General features: G+C 36.8%; 1 protein-coding gene across 2 annotated transcripts in view; it reads left to right on the top strand.

The window, feature by feature from the left end:
- Positions 1-3,648: 3,648 nt before the first annotated feature.
- THADA (THADA armadillo repeat containing) overlaps positions 3,649-14,190 on the top strand; it is a 114,792-nt gene continuing 104,250 nt past the window's right edge. Inside the window, exons 1-8 of one of the 2 annotated variants that reach the window (XM_070734533.1) lie at positions 3,649-3,788; positions 5,930-5,992; positions 8,414-8,510; positions 9,704-9,798; positions 10,848-10,978; positions 11,933-12,081; positions 12,173-12,205; positions 13,893-13,941. In XM_070734533.1, coding sequence (XP_070590634.1) covers positions 8,435-8,510; positions 9,704-9,798; positions 10,848-10,978; positions 11,933-12,081; positions 12,173-12,205; positions 13,893-13,941 — 533 coding nt within the window. In that variant the 5' untranslated portion in view covers positions 3,649-3,788; positions 5,930-5,992; positions 8,414-8,434. The remainder of the gene's footprint in view (positions 3,789-5,929; positions 5,993-8,413; positions 8,511-9,703; positions 9,799-10,847; positions 10,979-11,932; positions 12,082-12,172; positions 12,206-13,892; positions 13,942-14,190) is intronic. The other variant, XM_070734532.1, reaches the window with a different exon arrangement.

Below are 14,190 nucleotides of genomic sequence, written 5' to 3'. Positions count from 1 at the left end.
CAGTGGAGAAATCCTGAAATCATAAAATTAATCAATAAAAATACTACTCACTTATTTCAAGTCCCCCCCCCAAAAAAATGTTTTTCCTATTTTGAAAAATTGATTATCTCAATGGATTTCAATGCATATTAATAATGAAATAAACAGCCTATGAAACACATAATAAAATGAATAATCTTACAAAATTAAGATTGTTTTTTAAGGTATAATTGGATTGCTATTATTGTTTCCTGTTTTTCTGTACATGCTGTGAGCCGCCCCGAGTCCTCGGAGAGGTGCGGCATACAAATCCAATTAAATCTAAATTAAATCTAAATCTAATCTAAAATGATTATGGAAGAATCTTTCTATAAATAATTCCACTCTAAAATGCACCTATTTACTGTAGTTGATTAAATGGTCTTATAATGCTCTATTTTAAATAAGAAATCAGAATGCTATTTTAGGAGTTGAATTGTAAAACTATCCTGGAAAAAGTTATAAACATTTATTAACTTGTATATGGGCTGTAATAAAAAAAGAAGTGCATATTTTGAATGAAAATGTTGAAAAGATTGTTTTTCTCCCACATCATGTCTAAAGGTTTCTTAAATTCAACCTTTATTGTTTTTCTAAATAACTCAAGGCAGCAAACATAACTAATACTTCTAATTTCCCCATCAACACAATGAGTTGGGCTGAAAGAGTGACTAGTTCAAAGTCTTTTATGTTTAAGGCAGGACCAGAATAATACAATAATACAAACTATTATTGTGACATTTGAATAATGGCAAATAAGGAACAATTGACATAGACATTTGAAGAGTTGTGCGGTTTGGTTCTGTTCCATTTTAGCAATACTTCTTGCATTTTCATTAAGCATCACTCTCTTAATTAAGTTGTAAATAAATTGGTTTAAAATCTGTATCTTAATGAATAGCTAAAATGATAAACAAAATACATCTCATTAAAAAGGAGTTCTAATACCTATTAATTACAAGGCACCAAGAGGGGTTACAAGACTTTATCCAAACACCAAAACTAATTGAAAACAAATCTTTCTGGATTTATAATACAGTGATACCTCTACCTAAGAAAGCCTCTACTAATGAACTTTTCTAGATTAGAATAAGGTGTTCAAGATAAGGTGTTTTCTTCTCAAGAACCATTTTCCACTTACAAACCTGAGCCTCCGAAACTGTAACTGGAAAAGGTGGGGAGAAGCCTCTAGGAGCCTCTCTAGGAATCTCCTGGGAGGAAACAGGCCTCCACCCTTCCTGTGGTTTCCCCCACGCATTATTTGCTTTTACATTGATTCCTAAGAGAAAAATTGCTTCTTCTTACAAACGTTTCTACTTAAGAACTTGGTCACAGAACGAATTAAGTTCGTAAGTAGAGGTATCACTGTACTAACAGTAGGTCTTAACAATATTAAGCAATAAGCCATGATTGATATGTGTTCTGATTCATAAACTGGGCTAAGCCAGTTTGCTCATTCATGGTCAAATATTTTGTGAAACCAGTCATCATAAAAAGTGGTTCATTCTTCTCTATAAGCTTCAATGATGGTATTTCAATCAATAAAAAGTGACTTTATTTATTTATTTATTGGACTTGGGCTGATGTGCAATACAACCAGCAGAAGACTGTTCTAATCAGTGAATCAGGATGGTGCTCTAAACCAGCACCCTCTTTGAATTCTTTTTTTTTAAAAATCCTGTTTGTAGGATTTACCTTGCATCCAGACTGATCTATATTAAGTCCAGGATCAGATCTTTGTTAAAAACTTTACGCCGTTACAGCAATTAATATTGTTGATCATAGCATTAATATTATGCCAAAAATAAAGGAGAATATTTGTAGCTCAGAGTTAAAATGAGGGTTTGTTGGTGCTATCTGAGCTTACTTGTTTTCTTGCAGCTTGTGCCATGCTTGGACTTTCTGGTTTTTCTTTGAAGAAGTTTCCAAGTCTTCAAGAAGCTTCTTCAGCTCTGCCTGGGTGGTGGGCAATGGAAGGATTAAGTACACCTTGCAGACAACTGGCCATTTGCCTTGTTTTAGCGAGTTGTTAAGTGCATCCGATTTTTTAAGTCATTAAAATAATGCAAATGACCACCTGTCTGCAAAGGCAGAGCCGAAGAAGCTTCTTAGATGAGAAGTGAAACGTCTCCAAAGAAAAATCAGAAAGCCCAGTTGCCTCTTGAAAAAAATTACCTTTGGGACAACCTTGGTACACCCATATAACACCTACGCTCTGCAAGCTGCCCTGGCTTCCTATTAGTCTCCAGGCACAATTCAAGGTGTTGGTTATTACCTATAAAACCCTACACAGTTTAGGACCAGACTATCTACGGGACCGTCTCCTGCTGCATACCTCCCAGAAACCAATAAGAACACACAGAGTTGGCCTCCTCCAGGTGCCATTGACTAAGCAATGTAGGCTGGCAGGGCCATGGGGGAGGGCCTTCTCTGTTGCCGCCTCAGCTCTATGGAATCAACTCCCCCCTCCCCAAGTCTATACTGCTCCCATCCTACTGGCTTTCTGTAAGGCCACGAAGACCTGGCTTTGCCAGCAGGCCTGGGAATCATGAATTGACATCTATCATGGCCAAATTATATGAATGGTACACATGTATGCTGATGGGATAGTTTAACTATGGGCTTTAAATTAGAGTTTTATAGTTTTAGACTCTATATTTGACTTCTTTTTATTACATACTGCTCAAAAAATAAAGGAAAAACTTAACACAATATAACTCCAAGTAAATCAAACTTCTGTGAAATCAAACTGTCCACGTAGGAAGCAACACTGATTAACAATTTCATTTTGTTGCCATCATATTCAACTTTGTACAGAACAAAGTATTAAATGAGAATATTTCATTCATTCAGATCTACGATGTGTTATTTGAGTGTTCCCTTTATTTTTTTGAGCAGTGTATTTGTAATTTTATATTGTTGTGAACTGCTCTGAGTCCTTTGGGATTGGGTGGCATAGAAGTCGAATTAATTAAATAAATAATAATAAATAAAAATGACCTGGATGACTTCCATTCACATTTTCTTGCAGATGTTTCAATACCCAAACGAGGTAAACACTATCAATGACCAGTACTAATGATGTCACCTAGTATGGCTCATGAAACGTCTGCAAGAAAACAACCAAGCTCAAGCAAACATCAAGGACCCCTCAATATTATCGTTCTCTTTTTGAATATTTTTAATATTAATATTGTATGCATGGTTTTTGTTAGTTATGAACCGCAACTAACTCCTTAAGGAGTTGGGCGGCATACAAAAGGAAGGAAGGAAGGAAGGAAGGAAGGAAGGAAGGAACAAACAAACAAATAATTTCTAGCACTGCATCCTAAATCCCACTGAGATATGTTTGTGTGAGGGGGGGAGAGATATAGAGATGATAGAGATGTTAGAGATAGATAGGCAAGCGCTGGATCCCAGCAAAGAACCCTCCGACGGCAGAGCGGCCGGCAACATCCCCCTCCTTCTTCGAATCCCTACCGCGAGAGCCGCTCTCTTTTCTGATTGGTGGGTGAAGCCGTCACAGAGAGCCGGTGGAGGCTGGACGAGCCTAAACAGAAGAGGCGCGTGGCCCGTGCCGGCGTTCGACTCCGCCCTTTCTCTTGTCTCCAGAAAAAGACGTAGGCAGGTGGGCTGTCCGTCCATCAACCGCGCCCACGCTCCGCCCTTTTCGGCGGAGAGGCGGAGTTAGCCACGGGCTGGAGAGCGAGAAAGACAGACAGAGACAGAGAGAAAGAGGAAGGAAGGTCCTGGCAAGGCCTGCCTGGAGGGTAAGTGTGGCCGCTTGCTGAGTGTAAAAAACGCGGCGACAGCAAAAACACGTATTTCCTTTATATCGGTTGTGTGCTCTCCGCAAGTGTCTGCATGATGCAACTGTGCCGTGAAGAGGCTCCTCGCAGTGAAGCATGTGAGATTCTGGATCGGCGAAGCGTGCATATTGCCTGGCTTGAAACAAACAGGTCGTCTGAACGCAACCTTTGCCTTTGGCAGAGTCAAGTGTACGACGGGCTGCGGAGCTCTTTCACCATGGGACCTTTGGTATAGACTGGAGTCAATACACCCTTCAACAACAACAACAAAAAAGAAAATGCAAGGCAGATTTGGAGCCACGAGGCGTAAATCAACACTCCTTTTCGGGAGAATTTAATTTAATTTAATAAATTTGTTGTATTTCTTGGTCGCCCAACTCCCGAAGGACTCTGTATATAGCATAATGTTGCAACACCAACCCCAAAGCAAAAGCATTTACTTTCAAAATAAATGATGAGGTTTCCGATAAACTAGTTGTAAGAAACAAAAAAGTGTTTTTTTAAAAAAATTGAAAAAGGGGCTCCTAACACAACCTGCTCACCCCATATCTTAAATCTTTTAAGAATGGAACTAGCAATACTTAGGGTTTAGAACAAGTTTTTGTCTTGTACTGAGTTGCCAGAAATATCTAACACTTTTAGGATACACATGAAACAATTGGAAAATAGTTGGATAGAACTGCTTAATTCCTACTTTGCACCTGGTTTATTTTTTTGCAAAAGGAAAAAGTGGCCCAACTTGTCAGAAAGTCTGCCACTTGGGGAGAGAGGTGGAGGAGCAGAAAAGAAATGTAGTTCAAAAGAAGCAAAGAAGTTGTGAGAGACCTCCAAGCTGCTTTGAATAAATTCAAACTGCCCTGGCTGGCTGGATTACATCCTGAGGTGTTAGACTAGACCAATTGATGGATATGATCTGAAAAACCACTATTGCAATCTTTCAAAACTCCTGAATTACAGTGAAAGCATCAGAACATTGAAGAGCTAACTTTGTTCTGTTTGCTCAAAAGCAGAGCAAAAAAAGTAAAATCAGAACTGATCAGCTGTACACTAATACATGGGGGAAAGCTAGGGAAAACAAATAGCACAATTGGGATACCTGTGAATAGAACTTATCTATTATATGTAATGACAGCCTTTTGAGTTTTCTAATACATCAGTCCTTCCTGTTTGTTTGCAAAACCCCCCAAAACAAAACACGGGGATTCCTTTTTGAATGCCTTGACTCTCACTTTGATATTGTGGGAGGTCAAAATACCCTGAGGAATGGTTGGAGAAGATGATAGAATTAGCAGAAACGACAAAATGACTTTTTTCATTAAGGAAAGGATAGTAACCTCATTTATTAGTGGCTGGAAACCCCTCATGGACTTTTTGCTGAAGAAAGAAGAAAAGGAACTTGTGGGTTTATGGGTTTGACTATTAGAAAGAAGGAAGTTATGACATAATCTTAGAAAGGGCAAAATATAAATCAATTTAGAACCATTGCTGAAAAGATCAATAGCCACTTCGCTATAAACTTTTATTCTCTTTGCTTTGTTATTTTCTTTATTCTTTTCTAAAAATTATATTGTTTTTCCTGCTGAAAATCTTTAATAAAATTGTTTTTAAAAGTAACTTGAAATTAAAAAAAGATATATAGAGAGGTCAAAGTAGATTCAATGACCCAAGTAAAATGACAACGGGAGGAGAAATTTTTGGCAAGGTTAAGAATGAAAGGGCCAGAGTGAAGCTAAATTAATCCAGAATGAATTGGAGGGCAAGTTCTTGTTATGTAAATATGAGGTAAGCAAAAATTTACCTGGGAGATACAGTAGGACCCTAAAATCAAATCCAGAAGAAGTACATGCTTCTTGTAAAATAAATTTAAAAATTAGTGAACATGACTGAAGCATTTAGATATATTTGGATGTCAGATGATGGGACTCCCAGGTCAGAAGCAGCTTTTCTGGTTACTGGAGAAAAATGTTGAATTATCACACAAATAGAACTAGAGATGGTGACAGAGGTTTTCCTTATTGTTTTAAAAAGTGTCCTACAACAATCATACAGTATTTCACTAATATTCTCTCTTTCCTCATTTTTCTGCTATACCTATTATACAGATAATCCTCAATTTATCACCACAGTTGAGTCCAGAATTTGGTTTGCTAAGACACATTTGTGAGGTGAGTTTTGCCCCATTTTTGACCTTTCTTGCCACAGTTGTGAAGTGAATCACTACAGTTGTTGAATTCGTAACATATTGGTAGTTTTTAAGTTGACTTATCACAAGGTCACATCATGTCATCCCAGGACACTGCATCCATCATAAATATGAGCCAGTTGACAAGCATCTAAATTCTGATCATGTGACCGCGAGAATGCTGCAGTGGTTGTTAGTGTGAAAAATGATAAGAAGTCTATTTTTTCCTGTGCTGTTGAAATTTTGAATAGTCACTAAATGGATTATAAGTTTAGGACTACCTGTATTTGTGTTATTTCCAACAAAAATTCTAATTCCATCTTCTGGGTTAGAGGCCTTAGCATTAATATACAACCCGAGTATTGAATGCTTTCAGTGTCTTTATCATCTGTCTGAAACTTAACATATTTATTTTTTCTAAACAAAATTCTCACAATAGCAAATGTTATTATGAAAGAAGGAATGGAATTACAAGAATGTATGTCTACATCCAGTAAACCCAAAATATATTAGGCTGGAATCTCCTAATTTTCTTTTTATTGTCTTTCTGTAAACTTGCCAACTTTACAAAATCATTTTCTGAATACAGTAGTTACAGCTACCTTTCTCAAATGATGGCATGAGATATTTTCAAGGCTTTTTTGTGTCTTGACTTGTCATGTCCTACTTCTAACATTAGCTTCATTTCATATATACCGTATCCCTGGAGAGAAATTGTCATGTACTAGTCATCATGGTGACTTGCTACCTTCTAGTTAAGGTCAGCAGCCTTGCTCCATTTTATTTCAAGTAGAGTTTGTGTCTCTTTATAGTTCACATGAATTCAAAAATGTTTGATAAGTAACCTTGGGAGACTGTAACAAGTGAACTCTAAAGTTTGCTGTATTTCAAGCACAATAACTACAACAGAACTAATATCTATTTTTTGCACCTCTTTCTGGTGCCTGCTTTATGTATCAAGGTTGCTTGATATAAAACTAATTTTTTATCCCTTAGTTTTACAATGATCATAATTATATTATTATTTTCCCCAGTATATTTGTAAGAACTAACCTATGTATTTTGTGCATCCATGTTGAGAGTTTCTCAACTAGTAAGGTAGTCTTTGTATAACAACCACTTGTTTAGCGACTGCAGTTGTGATGGCTTTGAATGAATGGTATTTATTACTGACAATCAGCTCACTTATAATAATGATGGCAGTATTCTGCAGTCATGTGACCACTATTTGTGACCTTCCCTGCTGGCTTCCCACAAGCAAAGACAGCGCGGAAGCCAGCAGGGAAAAGTCACATTCCAGTAAGCCATTCACAGGGATTTTCCCCTGCCCAACAGCTGCCACTCCCAGTGCTGCTGTGCCTTGTAGACTACCATACCCTCCTCTGGCTGGCACCATCCATCTACTTGCCTGACAGCCTGCTTGTAAAGCATGCATGTGGGACTCAGTTAATGAGTCAATTTTTGTTCAATGTTAATCTTTGTTTATAGCCAAGGGAGAGGGCTGGGGTTGCCTTTGCTGAGCTATGCAGTCATGTGATGCCATGCTGTATAAGTGATGGAAACTCTGGTCCCAATTATTCCCATTAAATGAGGATTATCTTTATATCAAATGATAGATCAAAGGTAGAAATGAAATGCTATGACATAAATCAGAAAACATGATACTTCCAAACAGTGTATATAGAGAAATAAAACAAGATAACCTGTAGGCTTTCATTATGCAGTGGTTCTAAACCTGGGGGTCGGGACCCCTTTGAAGAGGGTTGAATGACCATTTCATAGGAGTCGCCTAAGACCATGGGAAAAGACAAATTTCCCATGACGTTAGGGACAAAAGCTTCTATTCTGGCACTTGGAACATATTTTTACAATCTGACCAATCAGACGTTTACAGTGGGGTGTCCCTCTGACCTTCCTTCCAATCAGCTTAAAACAGTTGGGAGAATTGGTGCTAGATTTATGGTTGGGTTTCACCACAACATGAGAAACTGTATTAAGGGGTTGCAGCATTAGAAAGGTTGAGAACCACTTGTCTAGTGGAAATTTGTTAATGTTTATTAAAACTAAAAAATAGGTAATCTGTATTGATTAGTTTTGTTACTATATTGCTCAGGTGGATTTACTCTCAGGAAAATGTTTCAGAAGTAAGATATCCTCATCTGGAGTCTTGACTTTAAACTTCTGACAACCGAACCTCTGTGGATTTTTCTTGATTGGGTTGTGTATTTTAGGTGAAATACAGTAGTTGTTAATGAAGTCTGAATGAAAATCTTGCCTAAACCTTTTTCTCCAGGGTATATAGAAATAAGTTAGACAAAGTCCAAGTCTGAATTAAACAGACCTCATTTTAAAATTTTGTATTTAAACAATGTTCTAATATATCAAATATATTATTCTTTGATAGGTAATTCTTTAATCTACCAAAATGGTTTTAAAGAAGAAGAAAGAAATTCAGGTTGATAGATTTGTTCTTGAATACCAACAGCTTGAAAGACTTCGCTGTAAGTATAATTAAGTTGCTTAATTTGTCTCTGTAGATATATTTAAATGGTGCCGTAATGAATTTTTAAAACTAATTTCCCTTGAGGGTACATTTTGAATTAAAGCAAGAATATCAGCCCTTTCATGTCTACATGTCTATGTTTTTTCTACCTGAATTTGAAAAAAATGTTTTCCTTGTTGAAAAGCAAATTAGAGAAATTACAAAATATTTGATGTTAAAAAAATGTTCTTCGTGCTTGAAATGTCCTTCAGACTTTCTGGTTTTCTGAAGCAGGTTGGGCATTCAGCTTTGAATGAGCTATTTATATTCATAATGATCAAATGTTACTCAATATTGTGTTGTACTTCAGGTCTATTTCTTAAGGGTAACATTTGGGCAACTAATTCTGGTTTGTCTAAATTGAAGCGTGGTTTGTAGAACAGTGATGTCACAGCGGCATACATGCCCAACAATACCTATGCTGGTATTGTTGTTTTCTGGATCACTTCTGCCTTTATAGTGGTTTTCAAGTACACTGCTCCCTCGATTTTCACGGGTTCGAACTTCACGAATAGCCTATACCACGGTTTTTCAAAAAATATTAATTAAAAAATACTTCGTGGTTTTTTTCCTATACCATGGTTTTTCCCACCCAATGACGTCATATGTCATCGCCAAACTAATAATTTTTGCAAAAAAATAACCAAAAAAAATTATTGTTAATAAATAATTATGTTTATAAATATCAGGATCACTAAGTGTCTTATTCAATGGTGAGTACCAGTAATAATGGTGAGTACTGTAAATGGTTGCTAAGGGAATGGGAAATAGTAATTTAGGGGTTTAAAGTGTTAAGGGATGGCTTGTGATACTATCCATAGCCAAAAATGGTGTATTTCCGCATCTCTACTTCGCGGAAATTCGAGTTTCGCGGGCGGTCTCAGAACGCATCCCCCGCGGAAATCGAGAGAACACTGTACATCTCAACATTAACAGATGTGATTAGCTTACTTACTTGATTTATGTTGAATTCTACACTGTTAAAGTGGGTTTATTCTCAATAAAATGATCAGGAAAATAAAGTGATGAAAAGGTGTACTGGGTGAATGCAGCCCTGTATAACGGAGGAGGTAGGAAATAATTTTTGTCATGTGGACTATTGGAATATTAAACATTGGTCCATTAACATATTTTTGCTTTCTAAATGTGCAGCTTTTGCAGATGTTGAAGGACAAAACTTGGCTTCTCTATTATTGCAGTGTGCACAGTTGACGGATGGCATTCAGCAAATTAATTTGATCAAACAGGTTTGATTTTAATTATACTAGTAAATAGGATAATATAGAATGTATGGTATGTGATATAGTCTTATTTACATACAAATAATAAGTGAGCACAGTTGTACATGGAAATGTCACTTTGGCCATGTTCTTTCCTACAAATGACAAAATCAGATTGTTATTCCTTAACATTTATTTGATGATGCATCATGCATTTGTTTACTTTGAGGACTACATCCAGCATTGCATGAGTGGACTTTAATGAAGACATAGAGCAGGGGTGTCAAATTCAAGGCGTTTTGGGTGCTTAGATCTGGCCCGCGGGGCCACCCTGTAAATGGCGAAGGGCTGGCCTGCAGTAATCCCAAGTTCCATTTTTGCTGGCAGAGGGTTGCAGGAGGCTGTCCTAGTTAAAACTGGAGCTCGTGGCAGAGCACTTGGGCCACGGGAACTCTCGACACGGACACTTCCACGCCTCCCTAGCCACCCACCCTCCCCCAATCTGGAATGGACATTGGTGCTGCTAGGAAGTGAGAGGAATATGCTTTTTATTCTTTGTTGAACAGCAATGTTGGAAGCAATTATTATGTTACAATTTAAAATTGAATGGTGGATACAAATGTTACCTTTAAAACACAATGAATAAGGTTTATAAATTTATACTTGTATACTGTTCTTATTGCAAGCTATATTATCTAACAAATGTGGTCATCTAGTGGAAACTTTGAAATGTGCTTTTCCCAGCTGTTTGGAATAGTCTCCCATTTAGGGGAGGAGGGGCTTCCTTTTTAGCTTTCTGGAAGGCCATTAAAGGTATTAGAAATAAATATTCTGAAAATAAGATTATTGGTTAGACTAGTGACCTGGAGTTTCCATATTCTAATGTTTTATTGCAAGTTATGTTTCTATTATATATTGGTGTCATGCATTCTGTTATACATACTGTGCTTCTTACTGACTTTTATATAAACCTAATATATACATTATGTACAACACACAAAACACCTATGTAATATTTAAGTCTGTTTGAAAAAAAATGCAAGTTACATTTATTTTTTATTTTTTGTCCTCTGCAGATTGTGCCTTTACTAGAGAAGATGGACTCCAAGTCTTCATGTAATAACATGGTTAAATGTTGTTTAGAGATTTTGGAGATAGTGTTCTTATCTCTGGATATAAAGAACCCTTTGAAAAAAGTCCTAGCAAGGTACTAGTCAAATGTTACACTAAGAATATGCTTACTGTTTCTTTGATGGTCTTTAGGGTAACATGGATAGTGAACTTTGTATGACATAAAATATTTCGTATGAGATATAAATTTTAAAATGATTCTTTTCTAAGTATTCTTGACTGTATAATCCTATTTTTTACTTTCAGTATTGATATGCATTGTACTCATCTTAAAAGGTAGAGATATTACGCATAATTAAAAAAATTGTGATATCCAGAAAATTATGAGTGAAGGCAAATATATGTGTCCCAGGATAATGTTGCCGGGTCCAATCTGGGTCAGTCACTTGGACCAGGGGGTTCCAATTTGGGCTGGAACCCGTCTTCAGGGAACTCTTCTCTAGCTGTCAATTGCTTGCCATCAGAAATATTGCTGATTGTATTTACAAATCCTCTAATATTTATATTTTGGGGGAAAGTGTAATGGACCATGTTATTTCAGAGATGCAAGATAGTAAACATTTTGCTATGAGCAATTGGCTATCTCTTTCTTTTTACAATCCATTCTCTCTTCTCCTGGAAATAATAGAATAGAATAGAATAGAATAGAATAGAATAGAATTTTTATTGGCCAAGTGTGATTGGACACACAAGGAATTTGTCTTGGTGCATATGCTCTCAACGTACATAAAATAAAATATACATTTGTCAAGAATCATGTGATACAACACTTAATGATTGTCATAGGGGTCAAATAAGCAATGAAGAAGCAATATTAATAAAAATCTTCGGATATAAGCAACAAGTTACAGTCATACAGTCAACATGGGAGGAAAAGGGTGATAGGAATGATGAGAAAAACTAGTAGAATAGAAGTGCAGATTTAATGAAATGCTTAACTGAAGATCTGTTTGTTCTGCAGATGTTTTGTTTTCCTTAAACCTTTTAGTATTCACATTTTAATTTGGCACTGGGTTTTTTTTGTCTACAGTTGCCTGAATGACCTTCCAGAACTGCTTATGGCAGAAGCTACAGACAGTTTTGTTGTCTGCCTTAAAGAAGAATTAGCAAATACAAACTTCTCCCACATTAGAAAAACTGTAGATAATCTTGCTTCTTGTGTGGAACTTATACATATAGGTATGATTCGTTTTAAAAACACGTTACCATTTAAAAGTATTTTTGGATTGTTCAGTATTAAATGGCTAAAATGTATACTTGAAATTTTCAGGTAAATCAAGCGTGACTATACTATTCGAAGAAGGTAAGTGCTTTGTACCTCTTCTTAGGTTGGAATGAGAGAAGAATATGAGATGAAAATGTTTCATACCAGTCTTTACAGGAATCATTTTTCTGTTGCTAAATAGGCCTATAATTAAAAGCATTTTCTATATTTTGAGATATTACAATTTTTAAGTAGAGAGAGGTTCTTGAGTAGAAGGATTTCCTTTCTGAAAATCGGCTGTCTGTGTTTCTTCAGCCAGTTCTAGAGTTCTCATATTAGATTAGATTAGATTAGATTTATTGGATTTATATGCCGCCCCTCTCCGCAAACTCGGGGCGGCTCACAACGATAATAAAAACAGTACATAGTAACAAATCCAATTCCCACCAATCTAATTACAATTTTAAATTAAAAAAAATTCATAAAACAATCCCAATATATATAAAAATCAGGCACACAGTCAATCAATCAAACGGCAAAACAACATGGGCAAGGGGGAGATGTTTTAGTTCCCCCATGCTTGACGACAGAGGTGGGTTTTAAGGAGTTTACGAAAGGCAGGGAGGGTGGGGGCAATCCTAATCTCAGGGGGGAGCTGGTTCCAGAGGGTCGGAGCCCCCACAGAGAAGGCTCTTCTCCTGGGTCCCGCCAGACAACATTGTTTAGTCGACGGGACCCGAAGAAGGCCAACTCTGTGGGACCTAACCGGTCGCTGGGATTCGTGCGGCAGGAGGCGGTCCCGAAGATATTCTGGTCCGGTGGGAAGATTGAGTGAGAATTGTGGGGGGGAGGAAAAGACATGTAAGGGAAAATGCTATTGCATGACCTATGTCTGCTTATATAGCACTGGATTTTATCTCTTCATAATGGGTAGATTTATAGTAGTAGGCAGTTTTTCAGATATTCAGCTGTTGTATAACTGCTCTACTATAGGTAGTCTTCGCTTAACAACTGTTTGTTCAATAACTGTTCAAAGTTAAGATAGCACTAAGAAAAGAGACTTATGGCTGCTCCCTAAAATTGTGGTTGTTACAGCATTTCTGCAGTGATTTGGGCACGTGACAACCAGGACACATTTACAGGGGTTGCAACATCCCATACTTGTGTGATCACCTTTTATAGGCTTAATAGCTGGCTTCTGACAACAAAGTTAATAGAGAAGGTGGCAGATGTTGCAAGTCATGATCATGCCAGACTAATCATATTGCATTCTTTGATGATAAAGTGACAAAATTAGTGGACCAGAGGAGTGCTGTCGCTATAATTTACTTGGATTTCAGGAAGGCATTTGATAAAGTAAACCATAACTTACTACTAGATGATGTGGGTTAGACAGCAACAATACCAGATAGATTTGAAACAGGTTGACCAACCACACTCAATAGAACTGCATCTAGATGGATGGAAGTACACAGTAGAGTACCTCAAGGCTCTGTTTTAGGTCCAGTACTCTTCAACATCTTCATCAATGACTTGGAAGAGGGGATAGATGGGGAACTCATCAGAGTTGCAGATGACACCAAACTTACAGGTATAACCAACACTCCAGAAGATAGGCTCAAGATATAGAAAGATCTTGACAGACTTGAACATTAGGCACTATCTAACAAAATGAAATTCAATGGGCAATGAGTTCAATATGGATATAACAGTTGATGGTTAAGAATTAGGATATTGAAGGTCTCAGATCTCAATAATTTATTTTTTTTTAACTTTATTTCCATAGCTCTTCAATTTCTGTTGAAATCTATGCTTAAAATAGAAGAAGAAAACCGGTAAGTGCCAGTACTCAAGATACAACGTGGAGGCTGATTACTCTTTTAAAAGCAAATAATTGTTTTTATACACCCAAAAGTTTTCTTTTATTGTATAGAATAGAGATATCGGTAAACAGCATTTGCCAAATCAATACTTTGAATCAGAACATAATACCATGTCAATATATAATAGTTTTTAATTTTAAGAATTTTAGGAAATTGTAAAATATAATATTCATTAAATATACAAGAAGAGCTTCACAGTAT

The sequence above is a fragment of the Erythrolamprus reginae genome, chromosome 1 (assembly GCF_031021105.1).
Source record: "Erythrolamprus reginae isolate rEryReg1 chromosome 1, rEryReg1.hap1, whole genome shotgun sequence".
NCBI lineage: Eukaryota > Metazoa > Chordata > Lepidosauria > Squamata > Dipsadidae > Erythrolamprus > Erythrolamprus reginae.
The sequence above is the reverse complement of the archived record's forward strand: the minus strand, read 5'-3'. Positions and strand labels throughout refer to the sequence as shown.